Here is a 26657-nt window from a genome sequence, read left to right as displayed (position 1 = left end):
AGGGCCCACAGGAACTCCTTAAGCTATGAAGAGAGGGTGTAAACCCAGCATAGTGATTCTCTTTACCCTTTTCCTCTCCCTCGGGCCTGGGATCTGAGAATTTGCAAACTGATGATCCTCATACACACAAAAACGCCGAAGTTAATAAAAGTTTTTAGATCCTCTATCGTTACCTGGACTTTTGCTCCTCCTCCTGACACTTTGGAGATGTAACCCATAATATATTTTGCTGCTACTGTTTTTCCAGCACCACTTTCACCACTGGAAGACAAAAAAAAGGATAGATAACTGCAGTGGTATGAATTTTCTCAGGTGTCTCTGCTGTACTGACCTCTGATACTTCATTCATGCTTAAAGCTGCATTCAGTCAACAGTAATTCAAATGATTTCAACAGGATTCGCGCTACCCATTTTGGCTTTTCTTTCAGAAAGGAAAGTGAAAAAGTTAAAATACCATACAGATATTTAGCATGTGACCAGCACTTGTACAGGGATTTTCACCTTTCTAAACTCCTTTTCCAAAAATGCAAACAAGTTCAATATGTTAGTTCCAATATAGTTGTCTTTCAGCAAGAATTTCTGTTTTATAAAATTCAGAATAAAAAGGAACACATGGCATAAAGGTGAATTTTCTAAGTTCACAATATATCTGAAACAAATGGAAGGAGAACCATCCATTTTTGCCCAATAATTTGGCTCCTGTTAACCACTTATAATATATTGGACTAGCTGCCCACACTTCCACTAAGACACTTCCACTATTCTATCTACCTATGTCCCCACTGCAGCCTCGCAGGGATCCAATCTCCAAAATTCAATAACAATGTTTGTGTGGAACACAGTGGGCTGGATTGGCGGCGAGCTTCAAAAATGGTGCTCCGCCTGCACGGACCAGACATCGCAGAGCCGCCATGATATTCAGCGCGGTGGCTCATTTAAATGGCTGGGGTGGACTGTCCCTTGGAGGGGTGGGTGATTCATCCCTGGCAACGGTGTCTAGCGCCACTGCATCGGCACTGATGCCATTTCTAAATGGCTTCCAACCTTACATTACAATTTAAAGTTTTAAAGCGATAGTGCATTAAAATTTATTTTAAAACATTAAATAAATGTTTCAAGCCCTCTCCCCCCCCCCAATAATTATACACTCCTTCCTTGCCCTCTCCCCTCCCAAAATACTTACCTTGTGAACCTGACCTTTACCCCCCTCAAATTTCACAAACTTTCAACTTCACCCCTTCTCACCATCCCCTACACCAATCAGATTAGTTTGACCCTGCTCCCCACCGGCACTGAAATACTTACCCACTCCCCCCTCCCAACCAATGTCCTGCATCGGATCTCCGAACAGGTATCCAAAGGTGTGGCAGTGCCAGCCACTGACACTAATTTCGCCCCGGAACGGACGGCAGGAGCGGGTAAGTCATTCATTCATGCATTTTAATAAATTAGCCGATGTAAACTTTGGTCCCGTTGCTGAGTGGCCGAGGTGGGGGGGGGGGGGGTGGTGAGGGCTGCCATGAGGCCTCAACATCCCCGGCAATGTCGCTGCTGAGTGGCCAAGGTGGGCCTCTCCCGGAGGTATTTCCCGGCCCCTGATATCAGGGGGGAGGGGGTTGCTGTGAAATCCAGCCCGGTGTGTTCTACCCATAAGCGTGTAAATTGCACATGAGAATTTTTGATAAACAGCTTCCAGGTTCTTGCTTTTCATCTGTCAGCAACATTTGCAGTAGCAGTGTTACAAAATAGATCGTTTTGAGTTAAAACAGCTGTATTTTTTGACCATATTTGTGCAAAGAATCTACCACTGTATATACTCAAAATTATATCATTTTAATTGTCCATTCTCTGCCAACGCCTCTGTTGATGCTAAACATGCAGTGTTCGCAGCCATCTATCACTTCTAGGTAAAAGAATGATAAAATCTTGAAAAAAGCATTTACCCATCTCTTTCCCTCTAACTTTGATGAGACATGTGTTGCTTTTGTTTCAAAGGTCCAGAAAGTTACAGCAAAGACTAATATTTGTGCATGGATCTGTGATGGTGCATAGCAGATGTTAATCAGCTTGTCAGCAATCTTTTGTCAGCAATCTTGTGGGGCATTTGATGGTCAATGAATAAAAGGTTTGGATGGAGCATAATGGGCTCCCTTCTCGTAATCTGTGAACTGTGCTGTTTCATACCTGATTATAACACACTGGTTCTCTGCATCAATCAACATATTCCTGTACATACTGTCCGTTAGAGCATAAATATGAGGTGGATTTTCATACTGAGCCTGCAGAAAGAAAGGAAATTGTCTGAGCCAAAGGAAAAACTGTCAAGCATTGTACTTAAGATAACAGTTACAATTGCAAAATAAACACATAGGAAGTTCTACTCAACAGCGTGTTGTCTTCCTTTATATAATGAGCATGTTGTCATGAACACACGCTATGCTGAATGATTTTTTTTAATCCATCAGTTGGAAACCTGAATTAAACTTTAAAAAGAAATCAGGAGACAAAGAATTTGAGTTCAATTTTAAAAAGAAAGCAGCTAAAATAGCTATCGCAATTTGCATCGAAATACCTCACAAACCAAGCTATCGAGGTGGAGATGAATGTCCGGTTAATCTCCCACCAGAATAATGGCTTGCGAATTTGAATGAGATACCTACCTTACCTCCATTAACAAGACATTCAAAGCCATCTTGGAACATTAACACTGGTGAAGACGAAGGGTAAACACTGAAACAATGGGACCATGAGAGATTGGAATTTAGACATGATCTAATTAAATTGCAGAAGAGAGAATACACTGAACAATCATGTGACAGTCTCTCCATCTGTGTGAAAGCTTGCAGTTTCTTTTTGCTACAGCAGACCAGCACCTGAGTTTGACCAATGCAGGACCCAAGTGGGGGGTCTGTTTCTCTCTCTCTCTCTTCAGACAATGCTGTAGATTTGAACCCTGCCTGCTGGCTGCAAAACGTCCAAGACTATCATTGCTGCAGGCAGAGACCCCAGGGAGAAAACCATCTACATCACTGTCTCCAAGAAAATCCTGAACCAGTTGGCCACCTCTACCAGCCAGAAGCTGCTTGTTCCAGGTCCCGTTTACCGGGTGGTGGTGGTACCCCTCCACCGCCTTTGTTCGGCGGAGAGTTTCATCTGTTGACTTTTTAAAAATTAAAATAAAACCACCCAGTTTGTATATTTTTCATCCAGATTTCATCCAGAATACAACTGAATTACCAGACTCCACAGACTGTATATTCTTTTTATTGTTGTGGACGCAAATCTAACCAATCTACTCTTCTTCACTCTGGAACATAGGAGCAGGAGTAGGTCATTCAGCCCATCAAGACTGCCCTATCATTCAATACAATCATGACCTGATCACTAACTTCAATGCCTTTTTCACCACACTATCCACTTATGTCATTGGTATTTAGAAATCTGTCAATCTCTGCTTTCAACATACTCAATGACTGAGCTTCCACAGCCCTCTGGGGTAGAGAATTCCAAAGATTCACAGTGGTGCGGTCTGGAGCTAGCAGCTGGGGGGAGGGGGTGGTTGGGAAGCGTGGTGAGGGAGGGGGAGCAAATGGCCGAACAGTGGTGGGGTGGGGTGGAAGTGAGGAGCGGGGTACGATTGGCTGAAGGGAGGGGGGGAGGGGTGGAGCAGTGACGAGGTTTGGAGCGAGACACCAGATGCTGGTGGGGAGTGGGGGTGGGGGGTGGTAGTGGCGAGGCCAGAGGCAGTGGCTAAGGGAAGGCAGCAGGGAGCTAGCGGTGAGAAGGTGGGCGCAGGAGAGACTGGCAAAGAGAAGCACAATGGCAGGAGGGAGCAAGGGACTGTTGGGAATTGGATAGAAGCGGCGATGGCAGTCATTAAGGGGATTTTCTGGTCGAATTTGTTTTTTGTGATACATTGAGCAGCACCGTCTTTAATCTTGGCAGCTGCCTGAGATGTCGCAGACTGTGACACTCCAGTGGAAGAGGCTGCATTTGTGCATGTGCTAGCACTGCACCACCTAGTGGTTGAGTTGTCAGCAAATGCAGCCTTAGTTTTATGCACAGAGAATTTCCTTGGGAATTCTCCTGATTGGTTCTGGTGGAAGATTGACAGAAGCCCCTTCTTCACATGGTATATCCAGTGTATCCACTGAAATTACGACGGCTGTTCAGGAAAATCCAGGAGGAAGTTCCCATTGAACATGTTTTCTTCTTCACTCTTTGGTCTCCCCTATATCACCCCTCTACCATCACCACCACAACAACTACTTATATTTATATAGCGCCTTTAATGTAATAAAATGTCCCAAGGCACTTCACAGGAGCATTACAAAATATGACACCAAGCCACATAACTTGATATTAGGCCAGATGACCAAAGCTTGGTCAAAGAGGTAGGTTTTAAGGAGTGTCGTAAAGGAGGAAAGTGAGGTAGAGAGGCGGAGAGGTGTAGGGAGGGTGTTCCAGAGCTTAGGGCCCAGGCAACTGATGGCGGGGCACCTATAGCGGAGTGATTAAAATGTGAGATGCACAGGAGGCCAGAATTAGAGAAGTGCAGATATCTTGGAGGGTTGTGAGGCTGGAGGAGATTACAGAGATAGGGAGGGGTGAGGCCTTGAAGGGAATTGAAAACAAGGATGAGAATTTTAAAAATCAAGAGAATGCTGAGAGGTGATTTGATAGAAGTAATTAAAATCATGAGGGATCTGGACAGAATAGATAGGGAGAAACTGTTCCCACTCGGGAAAGGATCAAGAACGAGAGGGCACAGATTTAAAGTAACTGGCAAAAGAAGCAAAAGCAATATGAAGAAAAACTTTTTCACACAATGAGTGGTTAAGGTCTGGAATGCGCTGCCTGAGAGCATGGTGGAAGCAGGTTCAATTGGAGCATTCAACAGGGAATTAGACTGTTATATGAAAAGGAAGAATGTGCAGGGATACGGCGAGAAGGCAGGGCCGTGGCACTAGGTGAAATGCTAATTCGGAGAGCTGGTGCAGACATGATGGGCTGAATGGCCTCCTTCTGCACTGTAACAATTCTGTGATTCTTTGAAGATGCTGCCTGTCTGGGAGTCAATGTAAGTCAGCGAGCACAGGGCTGAAAGGTGAATGGGACTTGGTGCGAGTCAAGACAAAGGCAGCAGAGATTTGAATGTCCTCAAGTTTATAGAGAGTAGAATGTGGGAAACAAGTCAGGGGTGCATTGGAATAGTCAACTCTAGAGGTAACAAAGGGTTTCAGCAGCAGATGAACTGAGATAGGGATGAAGTGGGGCAATGTTACGGAGGTGGAAATAAGGAGTCTTTGTGAACGCCTGAGTATGTGGTCAGAATGTGGTACCTCGGGGCCAAATACGACACCAAGATTGTGAACAGACTGGTTTAGTCTCAGACTGTTGCCAGGGAGAAGGATGGAGATGGTAGCTAGGGAACAGAGTTTGGAGCAGGGACTGAAAACAATGGCACAGGAGGAAAGCAATGGCTGTCCTGCTCCTTAATACATAGGGTAATGCAATGTTGGTCATTTAAAAAAATTCTGTTTAAAATGCATATTTTGATTCCCAATAGAAGTTCCCAATCTCAGTCATCCCATGAGGAAGACCTGCTGAGTGCAGGCTAGGCACCTCTTTGCAGAGAATCAAAATGAGAGTCATTCTAGGATGCTCCTGCACATTCCAAAATGATACAGACTGTGGTTAACTTGGGAGAGGGGGGAAAAAGGGATAATCTTGAAAAAGGAAGAAATAAACAAGTGATAATCAGAAATAAAAACAGAAAATGTTGTCAGCAAATGAGGCAGCATATGTGGAGAGAGAAAAACAGACTTAACTTTTTAGGTCATCAGAACTGGAAGTTAAAGACAACAATTTTGAAGCAAACACAGAGCCAGGGAAGAATAAAGAACAAAAAGAGAGGTCTGTGGCAGGGTGGATGACAGGAGTGATTGAATGACAAAAGGGATGATGGTGCTAGGCAATAAAGGGATGGTATTGCACAAGTGAAGAAAAAAAGATGGGTCTAGAGGAGATGTAAATGGTTACAGCAGAACCATTGCCAGCACCTGCTGTCCGAAAAAATGGGAGTGGTGGTTATGATCTAAAGTTGTTGAACTGCTTCATGCTGAGACTGGAAGGCTGTGAAGTGCCTCATCGCAAGGTGAGTTGTTGTTCCTGTTCAGCTTCATTGGAACAGTGTAGGAGGCCGAAGATAGAGAGGTCACAAAGTGGGAGCGGAATGGAGAATAAAAATGGCAATTGGATGATAATTGGATTTCTTGGTGTGAAACACATCCTTATCGTAAGAATGTAAAATCTGGAGAAAGAAACCATTCAGCTCATTCCAACCAGAAAACTATGGATGATTATTTTATTGTGAACTCACTGCAACACAGGTTGCTTGTCTCCTAAATTAGAGAACATTAATTTCCTTCCTAAACCTTCTCTGAAAATAATCAGCATGCTAAATATCTTAATAACTCTCAGTATCATTTCTTTACTGATGTTAGTCTTGCTCTTTTCTAAATGCGACACTTGCCGCCAAATCAATGACACCTCTGGGAGTTTGTTCCGCTTATCCATTATCCTGTCAGGTGATGAAAAATTCGCAGCTGATCTGGATGGGTAGGGAAGGGATTTCTGGCAGGAGCTGATTCTGCCAGGAATTTTCCCCATTTATTGTCCTTTCCAATATTCTGACAGAAAGAAGGGCACCTCACCTGCTGGTCAAAGGGAAAGTATACCTTTTATGATGTAGGAGTACTTTATTTCCAATGTTACATACTGGTGAAAGTGAGGGCCTATGCTATTGTTTTCAATAATTGTCAATTCATCTACATTATATAAGAGAAAGCAGGACCTTTGATCATTACAGCCTGCCACCCATGAAGTGCCAAGGTGCCAGTCTGATATTCATTGCTTTTTGGGGACCATCCACCTATTTATGTTAATGTTCTCATCCTAGAGATTTAGGTGGCATCAGGCTGCTGGCCTGCATTTACGATGCACAACAGTTCACCGGGAGTTTCACAACAGACCCCAAACCTTGCTCCCTATGATACTTGTGCACTTTAAGTGCTCATTAATAGTACGCCTTTGAACACCCTGGAATATTTTCCCACCAGAGATGTTGGGCAAACTGGCCTGTAATTAGCAGTTTTGCGAAAGTGCTTCCTTTTTTTGTTATGTATATGTTTTTGAGGAATTATATTTAAATTGTGGAGATGAATTCATTGGAAGGCTGAAGATTTCATAGAAGCTGGACTTTGCTTTGTTGTTGACAGTTGTTGAAAGGACACTGAGATGTTGTATAAAAACAGCCTTGCTGGAAGTCATGTGCTTTAAGCAATAAACAACAGAAACCTTGGAGACCTGGGGAAGATGTCTACAGAGAAGTGACAGGTCAGACTTATAGGGGTCAGGAGGCTTGACTCTTGAGATATTGTTTTTGGTTTTGCTTTGCACAGTGTGTTGGGGTGTGAAGACAGTTGGAGAAAATCAGCCAAGCGAGCAGCCGCCATCAACTCACCCTCTTTCATCTCTTTGAGAACCTCCTGAGAATCAAGTGTAAGAAATAGAGAAACTGATGCTGCATTTCCCCTGGAATGTCTGCCAAACGGATCCTCAATGGCATCTGGAAAGAACTGCTCCAGAAAGACCCCAGTGACAGCCGTCTACGCGTATTTGGGACGTCAAACCAAAAAGGGACAACTGACATCTTTCCATATTTCCTCTTTTTTCTTTAAGAATTAGCAAGTATTTGGCCAAAGTATTATTTTTTGTAACAGACCTCTGCAGAGAGAATTTCTGTATCTTTTCAGTGTGTGTGGGAGCTTGTGTGTGGGGAATTTAAAAAGGGAACTTTCATCTTTCAATCTGTTTGTTATTGCTTTGCTTCGTTACTGGTTAAGTCTTGTTTTATAATAAACTGATAATTTTGTTGTTTATTGAAGAAACCTGGTTGGTGTATTTTATTCTGGGATAAAGAGTAAATTGACTGCATCGGTAACTGGGTAAACATTTAAAAAAATATATGTTGTGACCGGTGGAGAAGTGGAACTAGAAAAGACAGTGCACTCCTCCTGCCTTGGTCGTAACAGCAGGTTTGTACCTTCTTTTACTCTGAATACTTAAACTACACCAAACATGATGATGAAGCAATTGTGATATATGTTCAAGTCAGGATGGTTTGTGACTTGGAGGGGAACTTACATTCCCATGACCTTGCTACTTTTGTGTGAGTGGTGAGTATTCAATCACATTCCTGAGTTAAGCCTTGAAAATGGTAGAGAGACTTGAAACCAATCTCTGCCTTTCTCTTGTTGCCACTTCATTGCTATGGCTGATCCAGTTAACCTCCTGGTTAACGGTAATGGTGGGGGACTCGGCATTAGTGATGCAGTGGAAGGTCAGAGGGAGGTGGTTGGTCCTTTTCTTGTTGGAAATGGTCAATGCCTGGCACTTATGTCGTGCAAACATTACCTAACACTTGTCAGTCAAAGCCTGGATGTTGTCCATAGGCATGGGCTGATCTATTATCAGAGGAGTTATCCGTGGAGCTGAACACGATGAAATCATCAGTAAACAGCTTCACTGCCGAGAAAAAAAAATGATGAACCGATGAAGATATGTTGAATGAACATGAAGAATATTCTCTATCTGCCAGATCTTGATCATCTGTGAACAGTTTTACTGAATTCATCCTTTAATGCCTCCAACCTTTTTTTCCCCTTCCTTCTGCTACTATTGCAATTGTATGGCTATTTTGGGTTCCTCTATGCCTTGTGAGGTTTGACCCTTTACTTTTTTTACTTTTCTTAGTGCTTTATCTAACCTCAGTTGCCAGTTGCAGTAATCTGAGTCCTTTCTATTTGTTGTTTCCTTGTGTATAATTGACCTCTCTTTATGTTCCTTCTAGCATTTTGTTAAAACACTGCGGCCTAGAAGTGCTTTGCTTCTTTCTTTAAACAGAAGAAACTTTCTTACTTCATCTAAAATAACAGTTTTTATTATATTAAATTTTTTTGGCTCTCCAGATGGAAACAAGGTGGGCAGAAAGAAGACATATAAATAGTTACAGGAAAAGACAAATGTAGAGCTGATGAACTAAACACAGATCTCACAAACCTCACTCCACTCCTCGCCTGACCAGATCACTGACCTTATCACAGCACCAAACTCATCTTCAATTTAATGCATCTAAATAGTTTGACCATAAATTTACCACAGCAGATAGTGTGGAACTGGCAACTATCAGAAGCGTAACTAACTGACTTCCCCTTCTCCCCTCTCACATACACATATTCAAACTTTATTTCACATTTTTACAAGAGTACATATTAGTAATTGTTTCTTTTGGAACGCCTTTCTATCCGAAAATATAAATTTATAGTTTCGCTTAAAATTAAAATGAATGTTAAGTAAATGATGCATATAGGCAAATCACAGTTGATGAGATAGTAGCAGAGGTTATTTACACCCCCTTGTCCGATGCCAAACTATATAAATCTAGAAGCCAGCAGGTTCAATCCCTGGTCTGTGCTTAATTTGCTGTTCTCAGTCTTTACCCTTATCACACACTAAACGATCTGTTGAATATTTCCAACATTTTCTGTTTTGATGACTGATTTTCAGCATTTGGAGTGGTTCTTTTTTTATCTATTGCCACTTCTGATAGTTCTGATAGGGGTCCAGTGACCCCTTCTGGGAAGTTGTCAGGCTAGGATAGGATCAGGCTTGACTATGATGCCTCCAGTGTTCCAACAGCATGCAGATACACACTGTTCGGGCTTACACTTGCCTATACAGGTGCTGATGAAACTGCCTATGAAAGAGCTACTACCTTCAGGCTTGGAGAGGAGGTAATGAAATAATATTGAAAAGATGTGAAAATCACCTTTTCTTATAAATGAACAGCTTAACAACAACATATTTCTTCTTTTACAACAGAAATCTTCCAGTTCAACTAGAAAATGCAACCAACTTATAGGTGTAACATTTGACTGCAAGCAAAATGCTTTTAATCTGACCATCAGAGCTTTTGAGGAAGGTGTAATGAGTGACAAGCTCTGCCACTCAATGACTAAATAAGTAAATGCATCTGCAGTTGCTAGCAGTCCCCACTTGTGCTAGTGACATTACTACAGAATCACAGCCACAGAAGAGAAAAATACAGAAACACAGTGGATGTTTATACATGATTGACCAAAGCAAGTGCAAGCTGAATTTGAAAGCTGCAAGTCGGTGCCAAAAGTTAGCTCTGGAAAAAGATGCTAAAACCTGAAGTTTACTTACAGCTCCTTGATAAATTTCAACTTCTCTGTCCGTGAAGTAAGGCATCTGTTTGAAGGGGTTCACTGAAATGAGCACGGTACCGATGTATGTCTGAGACACAAGTTAAGGCGTTTTACTGGAGTGATGGTTGAGAATGGAAGCTGACACTCCAGAAAAGATCCACCGGTCTTCCATATAACATCACTAGGAGGAAACCTTCCCAGCTCAGGAAAATGGCAGAGAGTTTCCTGGCTGCTCTGTAGAAATCTTGTTCGCCCCTGGCAAGGAAAATTTCATCGATGGGGTGGAGATCGGGGTGTTAACTTCTCAATTTCCCATTCTTGGATCTGGAAAGGTACCCGCCATCTCTGTGGGTGGCTAGTACACCAAGTTGAGGAGAGACATACCTGGCCTCCACAAAGGTGTATTAGGACCCCTGAAAATTTCATGTTCATTTTCTTTAAAAATGACCTGTAAGCAATTCCATTTGATTAATCTTAATGTTTGCACTATTTCTATCATTTAGACAGCCAAGATCATATAATGTTGAGACTGCATGTTTTCTACATCATTGCTTTAATGAGGCACTTGACCTGTATTACATTGATGGAAGAGATAAAGGACCAAGTTTTCGTACCCAGCACATCTACATGAGCAGGCCTGAGAATCACAGAATGATACAGTGCAGAAGAGGCCCTTCAGCCCATCGAATCTGCACTGATGCATTAACGACACCTGACCTGTCTACCTAATCCCATTTGCCAGCACTTGGCCCATAGCCTTGAATGTTACGACGTGCCAAGTGCTCATCCAGGTACTTTTTAAAGGATGTGAGGCAACCTGCCTCTACCACCCTCCCAGGCAGGGCATTCCACACCATCACCACCCTCTGGGTAAAAAAGTTCTTCTTCAAATCCCCCTTAAACCTCCCGCCCCTCACCTTAAACTTGTGACCCCTCGTAACTGACCCTTCAACTAAGGTGAACAGCTGCTCCCTATCCACCCTGTCCATGCCCCTCATAATCTTGTACACCTCAATCAGGTCACCCCTCAGTCTTCTCTGTTCCAGCGAAAACAACCTAAGCCTATCCAACCTCTCTTCATAGCTTAAATGTTCCATCCCAGGCAACATCCTGGTGAATCGCCTCTGCACCCCCTCCAATGCAATCACATCCTTCCTATAATGTGGTGACCAGAATTGCACACAGTACTTCAGCTGTGGCCTTACCAAAGTTCTGTACAACTCCAACATGACCTCCCTGCTTTTGTAATCTATGCCTCGATTGATAAAGGCAAGTGTCCCATTTGCCTTTTTCACCACCCTATTAACCTGCCCTTCTGCCTTCAGAGATCTATGGACAAACACGCCAAGGTCCCTTTGTTCCTCAGAACTTCCCAGTGTCAGGCCATTCATTGAATACTTCCATGTCACATTACTCCTTCCAAAGTGTATCACCTCACACTTTTCAGCGTTAAATTCCATCTGCCACTTTTCTGCCCATTTGACTTTCCCATCTATATCTTCCTGTAACCTAAGACACTTCACCTCACTGTTAACCACTCGGCCAATCTTTGTGTCATCCGCGAACTTACTGATCCTACCCCCCAACATAGTCATCTATGTCGTTTATATAAATGACAAACAATAGGGGACCCAGCACAGATCCCTGTGGTACGCCACTGGACACTGACTTCCAGTCACTAAAACAGCCGTCTGCCATCACTCTCTGTTTCCTACAGCTAAGCCAATTTTGAATCCACCTTATCAAGTTACCTTGTATCCCATGTGCATTTGCTTTCTTGATAAGTCTCCTATGTGGGACTTTGTCAAAGGCTTTGCTGAAATCCATGTAAACTACATGCACTACCCTCATCTACACACCTGGTCACATGCTCAAAAAATGCAATCAAATTTGTTAGGCATGACCTCCCTTTGACAAAGCCATGCTGACTATTCCTAATCAAATTTTGCCTCTCCAAGTGGAGATAGATTCTCTCCTTCAGAATTTTCTCCAATAGTTTCCCTACCACTGACGTGAGACTCACCGGTCTGTAGTTCCCTGGCTTATCTCTACAACCTTTCTTAAATAGTGGGGCCACAGTAGCTGTTGTCCAGTCCTCTGGCACCTCCCCCATGGCCAGAAAGGAATTAAAAATTAGGGTCAGAGCCCCTGCAATCTCCACCCTCGCCTCCCACAGCATCCTGGGACACAAATCGTCCAGACCTGGAGATGTGTCCACTTTTAAGCATTCCTAAACCTCCAATACCTTGTCACTCCCTATGACAATTTGCTCAAGGACCTCACAGTCTCTCTCTCTAAGTTCCATATCTACATTCTCATTCTCTTGGGTGAAGACAGATGTGAAGTATTCGTTCAATACCTTACCAATGTCCTCTGGCTCCACCCACAAATTTCCCCCTTGGTCCCTAATGGGTCCTACTCTTTCCTGGTTATCCTCTTCCCATTGATATACTTATAGAATATCTTGGGATTTTCCCTACTTTTACCAGCCAGAGCTTTCTCATATCCCCTCTTTGCTCTCCTAATTCCTTTCTTAAGCTCCATCCTACACTTTCTGTACTCCACTTATGCTTCCGTCGATTTGCTCTCCTTGTATTTGCTAAAAGCCTCTCATTTCTTTCTCATTGTACCCTGAATGTTTCTGGTCATCCATGGTTCTCTGGGCTTGTTGCTCCTACCTATTAACTTAGAGGGAACATGTTGGGCCTGTACCCTCCCCATTTCCTTTCTGAATGCCCTCGACTGCTCTTCTGTAGATTTTCCGACAAGTAACTCTTTCCAGTCTACCTTGGCCAGATCCTGCCTTATTTTACTAAAATTCGCTCTCCCCCAATCCAAAACCTTTTTTTGCAACTTGTCTGTTTCTTTCTCCATAACAAGCTTAAATTGTACCATGTTGTGGTCGCTATCACCAAAATGCGCCCCCACCAACACATTAACCACCTGTCCGGCTTCATTCCCCAGAATTAGGTCCAGCACTGCACCCTCCCTTGTTGGATCCTGTGCATATTGAGCTAAAAAGTTCTCCTGTATACATTTTAAGAACTCCACTCCATCTAAGCCCTTAACACGATGACTATCCTAATTAATGTTGGGAAAGTTGAAATTACCTAATATAATTACCCTATTATTATTTTTACACACTTCTGCAAATTGCGCACATATTTGCTCCTCAATTTCCCGCTGATTATCTGGGGGTCTATAATAAACACCTAGCAATGTGGCTGTCCCTTTTTTATTCCTAAACTCTACCCATAAAGCTTCATTTGATGCCCCCTCCAAGATATCATCTCTCCTTACTGCAGTAACTGACTCCTTAACTAATATTGCAATGCCCCCTCCTCTTTTACCCCCTCCTCTGTCTCGCCTGAAGATTCTGGGATATTGAGCTGCCAATCCTGCCCTCCCTCAACCATGTCTCAGTGATGGCTACTATAATCACAATTCCACGTGTCAATCCTTGCCCTTAACTCATCCATTTTACCTGCAATACTCCTAGCATTAAAGTAGAGGCCTTCCATCCTGGTCTTACTCCCTTGAAACTTACTTCCGCTGTATTCCCTCTGACTTGTTCGCTTTCCTGTGTTTAGCTGTGTCCCTATTCTGCTAGGAGTCTGCATCCCCTCCCCCTGCCAAATTAGTTTGAACTCTTCCCAACAGCACTAGCAAACCCGCCAGCAAGGATGTTAGTCCCCCTCTGGTTCAGATGTAGACCGTCCCGCTTGTACAGGTCCCACCTTCCCCAGAAACGGTCGCAGTGGTCCAGGAATCTAAAACCCTCTCTCCTGCACCAACTCTTAAGCCACGCATTCATCTGTGCTATTCTCCTATTTCTATACTCGTTAGCACGTGGCACTGGGAGTAATCCAGAGATTACAACCCGAGAGGTCCTGCTTTTTAGTCTACTGCCTAACTCCCTGAATTCTTGATGCAAGACCTCATCCCTCTTTCTACCTATGTCATTGGTACCAACATGTACCATGACCTCTGCCTCATCACCCTCCCCATTCAGGATGCCCTGCAGCCGTTCAGTGACATCCCGGACCCTGGCACCAGGGAGGCAACACACCATCCTGGAGTCACGTTGACGGCCACAGTAGCGCCTATCTGTTCCCCTGACTATAGAATCCCCTATTACTATTGCTCTTCCTCTCTTTCCCCCTTCCTGTACAGCCAGGCTGCTTGTGGTACCAGAAGCTTGGCTCTGTCCGCACTCCCTGGAGGAACCAGCCTCATCAGCCTCCTAAATGGAATACCGATTTGCAAGCGGGACCCCAGGGGACTCCTGAACTACCTGCCTGTTTCTCTTGGACTGCCTGGTGGTCACCCATTCCCTTCCTTCCTCAAGTCCCTTCAGCTGTGGTGTGACTACCTCTCTATATGTGCTATCCACAATGCTCTCAGACTCACGGATGCTCCACAGTGTTTCCGGCCGCCGTTCCAGCTCTGAAACCCGAGCTTCCAGGAGCTGCAGCTGGACACACTTCCTGCACACATGCTGGTCCCGGGGACTGGAAATGTTCCCAGATTCACACATGCAGCAAGAGGAGCAAACCACGGCTTTAAGCTCTCCTGCCATGACTAAACCCTTTCAATTTAAAACTTCAGAAGACTATTATAATTTTTAAAAAACAACTAAGTCTTGCTAAAACAATGACTTACAATTCAATCCAGAATACCTGCCTTCACCATCTCTGCTTCACAAGGGTTGCTGATTTGGATACAAGATCCCTACACAGTGACAGCTTTGCTGCTGTGTCAAAGTCACCACTGCATTGAATATTTATGGAATCAGATTCTTTCAAGATGCCACTGGTATCATTCATAGTTCTGCCATTTGGCCATAGGCACATAGCCATCCTGGTCATCAAAATCAACTACAACAAGCTATATGTTATGAAATGAGCAGCAGCCCTATAACAGCTTCTCTGGCCATCTGCTGCCATACAGTTCCCTCTGTACATGTGCAGGGGGCATACTTTAATTATGACAATAATCTGACTTCATTGAATCCAGTGAGGTCAGCTCCCTTCTCTTGCAGTGAGGGAGTGCAGGTACATCCACAATCTAAGGACCATTCTCCCACATTTGGGTATTTAACTTACTTACATCTTTGCCAGATTATCATGCATTTAGACACCATTTTCAATTATCTAAGTGCTAAATAAATGGTATTACAGTTGCAGTAACATGACTTCTGGATACATTTATTAGTCATGACAGTGCAGACCAAACCAAAGGAAGAGGAAGTGGGATCACAGAGTGTGTAATGTGTTCTGTAAAGACAAAGTTGCAGTGCTTTCCTGTGAATATTGCAACATGTGATGTTGACAAATGAAATGCAGATATGCTACTTCATGAATGTCTCAGAGTGAAGCAATATTGTGCAGGAAGAAGGGAAAATGGAGTCAGTATGACTGGACATCTCAGCTGCTGGGGAGTGAAGGGTAGAAGTTCTGGAGCACCACTGCAGTGCGAGAAATGCAATGAGGCTCAAATTACACCCAGTGCTTTGGCCTCCCCATGATCCGGCCCCAAATATGGGAACAGGTTCATTAACGTAATAGGGGGCAGGTTCCTATGTCATTAATAGTGCAGAAGAATTTTGAAGCAGTACCTTGCCTCTGCATGTTGGGGGTGGGGGGAGGCTACAGGTTGGTTAGACATCATTCATATGCTGGTAGGCACTAATGTAGCAGTGGCAGATTACCAGTCAGTTCCCACTTTCTGGGGTTCAGTCAGCCCAGAACAACATTTATGCCTGACCTCTGCAGATGTATCGCATTGATATCTGGCAGGATTTCCGAAGTAGCCCGGGAATGCTCAGATATGTCCCCAAATGGTTGCTAGGTATGATCAGTTGCGGGGGGTGGGGGGAGGGGGGTGGTTGCAGGAAGAGGTGTGCTGCGAGAGTTGGACAGAATAAGCACCCACTTCCCTCTTCCTGGAAAATTTCTGTGGCTGAACTGAGGGGTTGAAAACCAGGTGGATCCGGGTTCTGCCCCAAATTCTGCTGCCTTTAGCGATGCTGGGTCTGTATTCCACTCCCAGAAGAAGCAGATTTTATGAGCTTATATCCCCTGGCAGCAGCTTTTCTCACTTGGTCAGTTTCCTAGTTCAGAGGGTTACCTGGAGTGAAGGCCTGACAATCAGAAAATCCATGGAAAAATGGATGGCCAGCAACACATCAGCCTTGTAGTTACAACAGCTACTTTACAAGGCAAATGGTTGAGAAATGAGATTTGTCAGGAATATAGGGATAGAAGTAGGCCATTCAGCCCCTTGAGCCATTCAATGAGATCATGGTTAATGTGTGACCTAACTCCATTCACCCACCTTTGCCTTGTATTTCTTTGGTTAACAAAAATCTACCAATATCAGATTTAAAATTAACAGTTGACCGAGCATCAATTGCAGTTTGCAGAAGAGAGTTTCAAACTTCTACCACCCTTTGTGTCGAGAAGTGTTGCCTAATTTCACTTTTGAAAGGTCTGGCTCTAATTTTTTGACTTTGTCTCCCTAGTCCTAGACTCCCCAATCAGCAGAAATAGTTTATCTCCATCTACCCAATTTGTTCTCCTTAATATCTTGAAAACGTCAATCAAATTACCTCATAACCTAAATGCCGCCGAATACAATCCTAGTTTGCATAAACGCTCCTCTTGGTGTCCACGTATCATTCTGATAAATATATACTACACTCTCTCAAAGGCCAATATATCCTCCCTAAGGTGTGATGCCCAGAGCTGTTCACAGTACTCCTGGTGTAGTCTAGTCAGGGCTTTGAATAGCTGAAGCATGACTTCTACGCCTTGTATTCAAGTCTTCGAGCCAGAAAGGCCAGCATTCCATTAGCCTTTTTTGATTATTTTCTGTACCTGTTCATGATATTTTAATGATCTATGTACCTGGACCCCCAAGTCTTTTTGGATTTCCACTTTCTAGCTTCTCACCATTTAAAGAGTACCCTGTTCTATCCATTTTAGATCCAAATTGGATGACCTCACATTTGCCTCCATTGATATTCATTTGCCACAGTTTTGCACATTCACTTAAGCTATCTCTTCATAATTTTATGTTTCCATCTATGCTGATTACAATGCGACCTATCTTTGTGTCATTGGAAAATTTGGATATGTTGCTTTCTATCGCATCATCAAAGTCTTTAATAAATAAGGCAAATAGTTGAGGTCCCAACAGAGATCTTTGCGGGATACCACTGGTCACAACCTGCCAATTAGAAAGCCCACCCATTATCTGTAGTCTCTGTTGCCTGCCACCCAGCCAATTTCCGAACCTGGTCAATAATTTGCATGCAATCCCATGAGCTTCAACTTTAGCTCACAGTCTATTGAGGAATTTTATCAAATGCCTTCTGGAAGCCAATATAAATAACATCTATAGCCATTCCCCTGTCCACTGCTTTAGTCACCCCTTCAAAAAATTCAATCAGGTTTGTCAGGCATGACCCACGCTTTACAAATCCAAGCTGGCTGTCTCTGATTAGCTGAAAATTTTCAAGGTGTTCAGTCACCCTATCCTTAATTATAGACTCTAGTAATTTCCTGGCAGCAGATGTTAGGCTAACTGGCCTATAGTTTCGTCATTTCCCCCTCTCGCCTTTCCTCAATAGTTGAGTGACAGGAATAATTTTCCACTCCAAGGAAACAGTTTCAGAATTGAGAAAACTTTGGAAGACTACAGTTAGAGCACCTTCAATATTCTCACCCACTTCCTTTAAGATCCTGGGATGGAAACCATCTGGTCCTAGGGATCTGTCACTCTTTAGTGCCATTATTTTCTTTATTACTGTTATTTTGTTTATGTTAATTTTGGTAAGTATCTGTCTCTAATTCAATGTTACTTTCCTTGGGATTCCAGCATGTTGACATCTTCCTCAACTAAATACTGGCGCAAAGTAATTATTCAGCACAAGCGCCATTTCCTTATTTATACTGACAATGTCACCGTTACTAGATTTCAAGGAGCCTACATTGCTCCTGATCACCCTCTTTTCCCTATGGTAACTAAAAGCTTTTCGTGTTGATATTGATCTTTTTGTAGCTCTTACCATCTGTTTTGTCATCTGTTGTTGTTCTTTGTACCATTGTACCTTTCCCGTTCACCAGGATCTGTGCTATATTTTGCATTTTTGTATGCCTTTCCTTTTAGCTTTATGTCATCACTTATCTCTTTAGTCATCCAGGGCTGTTTTTTTGGCAAGTAAAGCTCTTGCTCCTTAGAGGTATAAACTAGTACTGTGTTACATTAAATTGTTTTTTTAAACACCTCCCACTGATCTTCTGTCATTTTACCCATTAATAGATTTGCCCAGTTTAATGTGGACAGTCTCTGTCTCATCCCATTGAAGTCAGCTGTACCTAAATCTAGAATCTTAGTAGTTGTTTCACATTTCTCCCTTTCGAACACTACATTGAACTCGATTATATTATGACCATTATTAGATAAATGCTAACTAAATCTGACTCATTGCTCATTATTAGATATGATATGGCATGCCCCCTTGTTGGTTCTAGGACATATTGTTGCAGAAACTATCCCAGATACATTCAAGAAATTCACTACCTCTCTGAGATGTGCTAGTCTGCTTATCCCAATCTTCATGAAAGTTAAAATCTCCCATTAAAACCACAGTGCTTGTCTAATCTCTGCATTTATAGAATCTACCACTTCACAGTTGCTACCGGGGACTTATACACAACTCATGCTACAGTCTTAATTCCTTTTCTATTTCGTAATTCTACCCATAAAGTATCCACTGCCTGCATACCTCTCATTACATCCGCTCTTATTGAAGCGATTTCATCCTTAATCACTAAGCCTCTACCTCTACTATTTTTCCTATCATTCCTGTGGACGTTATAACCTGGTATATTGATTTCCCAGTCCTGATTGTCTTGCAGACATGTCTCAGTAATGGCTACCATGTTGTATCCTCCAAATTGAATTTACACCTGCAATTCATTCAATTTGTTCCTTCTGCTCCCTGCATTTGTACGAAAAATGCTTATTTGGACCATATATGCTAACCTGTCCTTCCAGTCTAATGTTTTACTCACATGTTTTTTATTTCTCTTTCCTGATTTAATTACTTTACACCTTTTGTTTTCCTTTTTCCTGTAGTGCCTAAAGCACAATTTCTGACCATACTGTCATCCCTTTCATTTGTTTTCTAACCGTTATTTATCTCATCTTTTGATTAGGTGCTTTACAGCCTTCATGACTCAATACTGATTTCCACAATTTCAGCCCATTTTTTTTTTCTTTTTGTGTTTTTTTATGTTTTTGGATGGCACCTTTAATGATGATTCTGCTTTCCCGTTCACGGCTCCTCTAGGTCCATCTTTTGTTCCTTTACTTGTCCCATTGCTATCTCCTTTTGCCTTGCACCATCATCCTTTTTGTCATTTAATCTCTCCTGCCTGCCACCCTTCCTTTTTGTTCTTTCCCTCCACGCCCTTTACGCCGCCTTTGTAATTGCTTAAAACCTATCACAACTTCCCCAATATCAACTGGAATAGTCTTAGTGCAAAAGGCTTAAAGGGGGCAGAATTCTTAAAATCCATACAGGAGAGCTTTTTGAGCCAGTACGTAGATAGTCCGACAAGAGAAGGGGCAGTATTGGACCTAATCCTAGAGAATGAAGCTGGACAAGTGGTAGAAGTGTCAGTGGGGGCACATTTCGGGGATAGTGACCATAACTCTGTAAGATTTAAGGTAGTTATGGAAAAGGACAAAGATGGACCGAAATAAAGGTACTGAATTGGGGGAAGGCTGATTTTAAGATGATAAAACAGGATCTGGCCAAAGTGGACTGGGAGCAGCTACTTGTAGGAAAGTCGACATCAGATTAGTGGGAGTCATTCAAAGAGGAAATAGTGAGAGTTCAGAACCAACATGCACCCATTAAGGTGAAGGATAGGATCAACAAGTCCCTGGATGTCAAAGGATATAGAGGATTGGATCAGTTAAAAAAAAGGAGGCTTATGGCAGATTCAGAGTGCTGAAGACAGTGGAGGCACTGGAGGAGTAGAGAAAGTGTAGGGGGGGTACTTAAAAAAGTAATTAGGAGAGTGAAGAAGGGACATGAAAAAATGCTGGCGGGCAAGATAAAGGCAAATCCTAAGGCACTTTATAAGTATATTAAGGGCAAGAGGATAACCAGGGAAAGAGTGGGGCCCATTAGGGACCAAAGTGGCAATCTGTGTGTGGAGCCGGAGGACATAAGTGAGGTTTTAAATGATTACTTTTCATCTGTGTTCACTATGGTAAAGGACAATGTAGGTGTAGAGATCAGGGAGGGGGATTGTGACAAACATGAACATATTAGCATTGAAAGGGAGGGTTTTAGCGGGCTTAAAAGTGGATAAATCCCAGGCCCAGATTAGATTATCCCAGGCTGTTATGTGAGGCAAGGGAGGAGATAGCAGGGCCTCTGACACAAATTTTCAAATCCTCTCTGGCTACAGGAGAGGTACCAGAGGATTGGAGGACAGCGAATTTGGTACCATTGTTTAAGAAGGGTAGCAGCAATAAACCAGGTAATTACAGGCCGGTGAGTCTAACATCAGTGGTAGGGAAAATATTAGAAAAAATTCTGAGGGACAGGATTAATCTCCACTTGGAGAGGCAGGGATTAATCAGGGATAGTCAGCATGGCTTCGTCAGTGGGTGGTTGTGTCTGACTAACTTGATTGAATTTTTTGAGGCGGTGACGAAATGTGTAGATGAGGGTAAAGCAGTTGATGTAGTCTACATGGACTTCAGTAAGGCTTTTAATAAGGTCCTGCATGGGAGATTGGTTAAGAAGGTAAGAGCCCATGGGATCCAGGGCAATTTGGTAAATTGGATCCAAAATTGGCTTACTGGCAGAAAGCAGAGGGTGATGGTCGAGAGTTGTTTTTGCGAGTGGAAGCCTGTGACCAGTGGTGTACCGCAGGGATCGGTGCTGGGATCCTTGCTGTTTGTAGTGTACATTAATGATTTAGATGTGAATATAGGAGGTATGATCAGTAAGTTTGCAGATGACATGAAAATTGGTGATATCGTAAATAGTGAAGAGGAAGGCCTTAGATTATAGGACGATATAGATGGGCTGGTAAGATGGGCGGAGCTGTGGCAAATGGAATTTAATCCTGAGAAGTGTGAGGTGATGCATTTTGGGAGGACTATAAAGGCAAGGGAATGTACAATGAATGGTAGTAGGAAGTACAGAGGGTCAGAGGGACCTTGGTGTACTTGTCCATAGATCACTAAAGGCAGCAACACAGGTAGATAAGGTGGTCAGGAAAGCATACGGGATACTTGCCTTTATTAGCCGAGGCATAGAATATAAGAGCAGGGAAGTTATGATGGAGCTGTATAAAACGCTAGTTAGGCCACAGCTGGAGTACTGTGTATAGTTTTGGGCACCACACTATGGAAAGGATGTGATTGAACTGGAGAGGGTGCAGAGAAGATTCACCAGGATGTTGCCTGGGCTGGAGCATTTCAGCTATGACGAGAGACTGAAAAGGCTGGGGTTGCTTTCTTTAGAGCAGAGAAGGTTGAGGGGAGATATGATTGAGGTATACAAAATTATGAAGGGCATTGATAGGTTAGATAGGAAGAAACTTTTTCCCTTAGCAGAGGGATCAATAACCAGGGGACATAGATTTAAGGTAAGGGGCAGGAGGTTGAGAGGGGATTTGAGGAAAAATGTTTTCACTCAGAGGGTGATTGGAATCTGGAACGCACTGCCTGAAGAGTTGGTAGAGGCAGGAACCCTCACAAGATTTAAGAAGTATTTAGATGAACACTTGAAACGCCATAGCATACAAAGCTACTGGCCAAGTGCTGGAAAATGGGATTAGAATAGTTAGGTGCTTGATGGCCGGCACAGACACGATGGGCCAAAGGGCCTGTTTCTGTGCTGTATAACCAGTCCTGACAAAAGGTTACCGAACTGAAACACTAGCCAGAATTCTCGTAGCCATGTGGATTTGGAGGGGCGGTGGTGTTGGGAGGGGTGGGGGGTGGAATGAGAAAGAAAGTCATCAGGCAAGCTTCCTGAGATGTTCCTGCCTCCATGAGGTTTTCCTGGAGGTGGGCTCCCAGTAGCAACTGCCATCCACCCAGCAGCAGCAGGCAGCCAACTAACATCTTTTAAATTTCAACGTGTGCTTATTCTGGCACTTCAGTGAAATTTCCCAAACGTCACATGGGTCCCCACAATGTTAGGAGCTCATCAGGTCTGAGAAGGCAAAATCACAGAGGGGAAGTCATTGTTGTCTGCAACTGACAGAGACATTCAGGTCAGCAAAGGAGTAAAATGGCAAGGCTCAGGGCAGGGATAAATAAATGATCAGATTAATCAAAACTAAATAAGAAGGAAGAATAACATATATAAATCCTGTACAAAACATGTTAAGAGGATGAACAGAGGGTCAAAGAAGGACTTGTAAAAATTATAACTGGAGACATAAAACATAACAGTAAGCTTGTATTTTAGTAATACAACAGTAAAAAGGTCGGTAAGGAGATGTAAACAAAGTAGAATTTGAGGATGAGATATTTAATATAATAAATGATTCCTTTCCTAGTGAATACTGGGAGAAAATAGTGAGCACCATGCTCTCCCTCAGTAACGATACTCCAACTTCAGCATAAATCAGTGGGAAGCCTGGGACAGACTAAAAGGACTCAAATAATTCTCCATGAATAGGTTACTTCCCTAAGAGTAGTGAGAGAGTCAATGTAGTTGATGTATGAAACAATAATGGTTATTTTTGTGGCAGTCAGCCATCGCTGGGGCAGGGTTGCACTGTTCAGCTGCTGACGTCCCTTTAAATATGACGCAATCGCACTGCCCACCCGCCATCCCTAATTGGACGGTGGAGGCGGCCTGTTTACTGGCTGCTTCCTGTAAGATCGCACCAGAAGACGCTGATACACATGGGGTCGGGACCCAGACAGTTCATAAGATTCTGGCTGTTAACTCTTGTCTTTCTCCACAGATATTGCCAGACCTGCTGAATATTTCCTGCATTTTCTGGTTTTGTTTCCGATTTCCAGCGTCCACAGTATTTTGCTTTTGAATTTTTTGCCCACTCTGTTTGAGGCTCCCCTGTTGGTTCAGTTGGTGATTGCACGAATAGTGTGTATTAAGGCAGGTAGTCTGGGAAGGTACTTGGTTTGAGCTGTGGTCTGTGCTCAGTTTGCTGATTTGATCTGGAGCAGAAGTGGGGCACTACAATTGATGAGTAAAAAAACAGCCAGGGTTCTGGCTCTTGATCATCATTCTGAAAAGTGCATGTGTGTCATGTCATGTGAAGATAAAATCAGAATCAACTACAATACCTTCCATGGTCAGATAAATTGTAGACACTCACTGTCTGTGTCGACTTATGAAACAAGATCGTTTGGTTGAGGTACTGGAGGGTAGTCCTGCCAATTTAATTGCCCTTCAGCGAGGCACGTGGGGTGAAATTTGATCTTGTTTGCCCATTTTCCAGGGACAAAATGAAGGAAAGGTCCAAATTCGCATGGATATGTCCTGAACCTGAGGATGCCTGAAATACATCCAACATAATACTGGCTCAAGCGATTGTCCAGAGTCCCTGATGGTCGTCTTAAACAGGCATAAGGCCCTTTGCATATACTAATAAGGAGCCTAATATCTGCTTCAGGACTCCTGTTTGAATTGTGCAGTGCATGCTTTTCGGGTTCTTACGCTACATAACCAGGTCTCCTCCTCATGAATCATCAACAATGTTGAAAGCTGCTGCTGGCCCCCACCCACTTCCTGTTTGCCTGCCTCCACTCCCACAACCGCCTACCTGAGTGCCACTATTGACATTGCAGCCAGCCCAAATTAACATGTAGCAAACTGGTGAGCTGCCTCTGGGGTCTGCAGCTTGCTGGAGTTATTCAGATGAGAACCTCAGCCCAATTTCAAATGCGCCTCGGCTCTCCAGCTTTGCTCCAACTGTGCCGACCATTTTGCATCTGTAAATGGGCCTCAAGGAATTTTTCCCCCATTGCCTTTAAGAGAATAGCAGAGACAAGGGAAAAGAATGGGGCAGTGATGGAAGAAAATTGACTTCCTTTTAAAAACAAATCTTCAGGAAGAGACATTTGCATTAAACTTGCTGGAGAATACTCAGAAATTGTGTCTGTGCATCAGAGAAAACAACTTTCTTCAGCATGTGTGTGACCTTTGAATGGAAGGTTCTTTTCTCATGCATGCGCATATAGAATTTCCTCTTTACCTAAGCTATTCTTGTGCTTTAGAAAATGAGTCAAAGCTGACCAACAGCTTCCAAATGTCTGACATCCCATACTGCAAGCCTATAACCCGTAATAAATAGTCACATATGCTTTGTAATTAAGGATGAAAACAAATAGAAGCCCAGAAGGAGAAATACAAACGTTGATGCAAAATTGTTGGTGCATTTCTAGGGTAATTGCCCAGCGCAAACAGGAGTCCTGAAGCAGCTATTAGGCTCCTCATTAGTATATGCAAAGGGCCTTATGCCTGTTTAAGATGACCCTTGGAAAAATTTGAAGTTTTATATTAAAAATGTTGCTCTTTGGTTAATTTTAAATACTTTCATACTTCAAAGAAAGGGAAACAAAATGATCTTACACACCCCCCGCACTACAACTCCCTGCACCAATTTACAGAGATATTGAGGGTTAAAATCATGAGCACCCTTTCAGTGCCCCCATCCCCCACCCCAGCATGGCGTTATTCCCCTATGGACAAATGGTAAGGCCCGAGAATCACCAGGTATTGGGCCTTGCATCTCATCACCATGAAGATGGCGTTGCGAGAGAATGTAGGTCCACCGGGTTGTTGGAATCAGGGACCCGAACTTTGGATCGGGAGGAGTTGGGATCAATGGCTATGAGAAAGGGATCGACGCCTCAAAGGGCAGGAGGTTTTGACCTTGGGACATTGAGCAATGGCGATTGTGATGAATACTTGCCTTTTTTTGTTTTTAACTAAGGCAATGCTTGTGGTAGGTTTCTCTGAGGTAGTGAGCGACAAGAAACTGAAGCAGGCTCTTGGCCCCTTATTTACATATGCAGCCCAAATTAACCCCCAATACCTCATCCATCGCTACACGCTTTCACTGTTATTCTTTCTTCCTTCAGCTCTCCTAGTTCGTACACTGCTCCTCAATTCAACCCAGCTTTCTTCTTCTATCCACACTCAAGCTGACACTTCCTTCCATGAACCAGTGAATTCAACCTGTCACTCTTTTTTTTTAGAGATACAGCACTGAAACAGGCCCTTCGGCCCACCGAGTCTGTGCCGAACATCAACCACCCATTTATACTAATCCTACACTAATCCCATATTCCTACCAAACATCCTCACCTGTCCTTATATTCCCCTACCACCTACCTATACTAGTGACAATTTATAATGGCCAATTTACCTATCAACCTGCAAGTCTTTTGGCTTGTGGGAGGAAACCGGAGCACCCGGAGAAAACCCACGCAGACACAGGGAGAACTTGCAAACTCCACACAGGCAGTACCCGGAATCGAACCCGGGTCCCTGGAGCTGTGAAGCTGCGGTGCTAACCACTGCGCCACTGTGCCGCCCCCATTCCTTCTTCATTCCTTCCAAACACGGTTAAGCTTGTACTCCCCATCCTCCATACCCCCAGTTTCAGATAGCACTCCTTTTCCCCTCCAGCTCTCTCAGTTCAAGCTAGCACTCAACCCTAGTTTATGGTCACCCTTTCCCTCCAATTCTACCTTTCTTTCAGTTCACGCTGGCACTGTCTTTCCTCACTTCCTCTCAGTTAATGCTGTAATCTGCTTATTCCTTCTCTCCTATCCCAAAATGCTGCTTCCAGCATCTCCATATTACAGCCATCTGTCTCCTCCTTCCCCATCTATCTGCTTCATTGCTCTTATTTTCCACTTTCCCTCTCTACCTCATTGCTGCTCTGTTGAGGGGCTGCAACCCGGACTGGCTAAAGAGAAGAATCTTATTTGATAGCTGCTCCTAAAATGTTTTGCTGCTTTCACAATGACAATCAATTTCTGTGGGTAACAGCATAGGGAAACCCATTTACAGCCAATGTACAGTAAGTATGTCAATGAACAAACAAGTACAAGAAATGTTCCCAATAATCTTATTTCAATTTGCATATTTTTTAAGGCGTTATTCCTATTCATTTTTAAGGAAATCTTTTACTAACATTGCTTCTCCTGACTTAGAGCTCTCTATGCTTCTTTTGGTCAAAAATCATGCTTTTTGAGTTCTATTACCTTTCCCATTTATATATGAATTAAAATATGCTTCTGATATTCAGCCACTTTCTCCATGCCTCTCTGACCAACAGT

The 26657-nt window shown here is 43.2% G+C and overlaps 1 protein-coding gene across 1 annotated transcript in view; it reads right to left on the bottom strand.

Moving 5' to 3' along the window:
* The window catches only part of myo1f (myosin IF), a 154988-nt gene that overhangs the window by 78112 nt on the left and 50219 nt on the right, over positions 1–26657 (bottom strand). The window contains exons 3-5 of the mRNA XM_068016402.1: positions 10291–10380; positions 2185–2279; positions 174–261 (exon numbers count right to left, since the gene is read on the bottom strand). Of these exons, the coding sequence (XP_067872503.1) occupies positions 174–261; positions 2185–2279; positions 10291–10380 (273 nt within the window). The remainder of the gene's footprint in view (positions 1–173; positions 262–2184; positions 2280–10290; positions 10381–26657) is intronic.

The sequence above is a fragment of the Heterodontus francisci genome, chromosome 36 (assembly GCF_036365525.1).
Source record: "Heterodontus francisci isolate sHetFra1 chromosome 36, sHetFra1.hap1, whole genome shotgun sequence".
Lineage (NCBI taxonomy): Eukaryota > Metazoa > Chordata > Chondrichthyes > Heterodontiformes > Heterodontidae > Heterodontus > Heterodontus francisci.
This window is presented reverse-complemented; position numbering and strand designations above follow the sequence as displayed.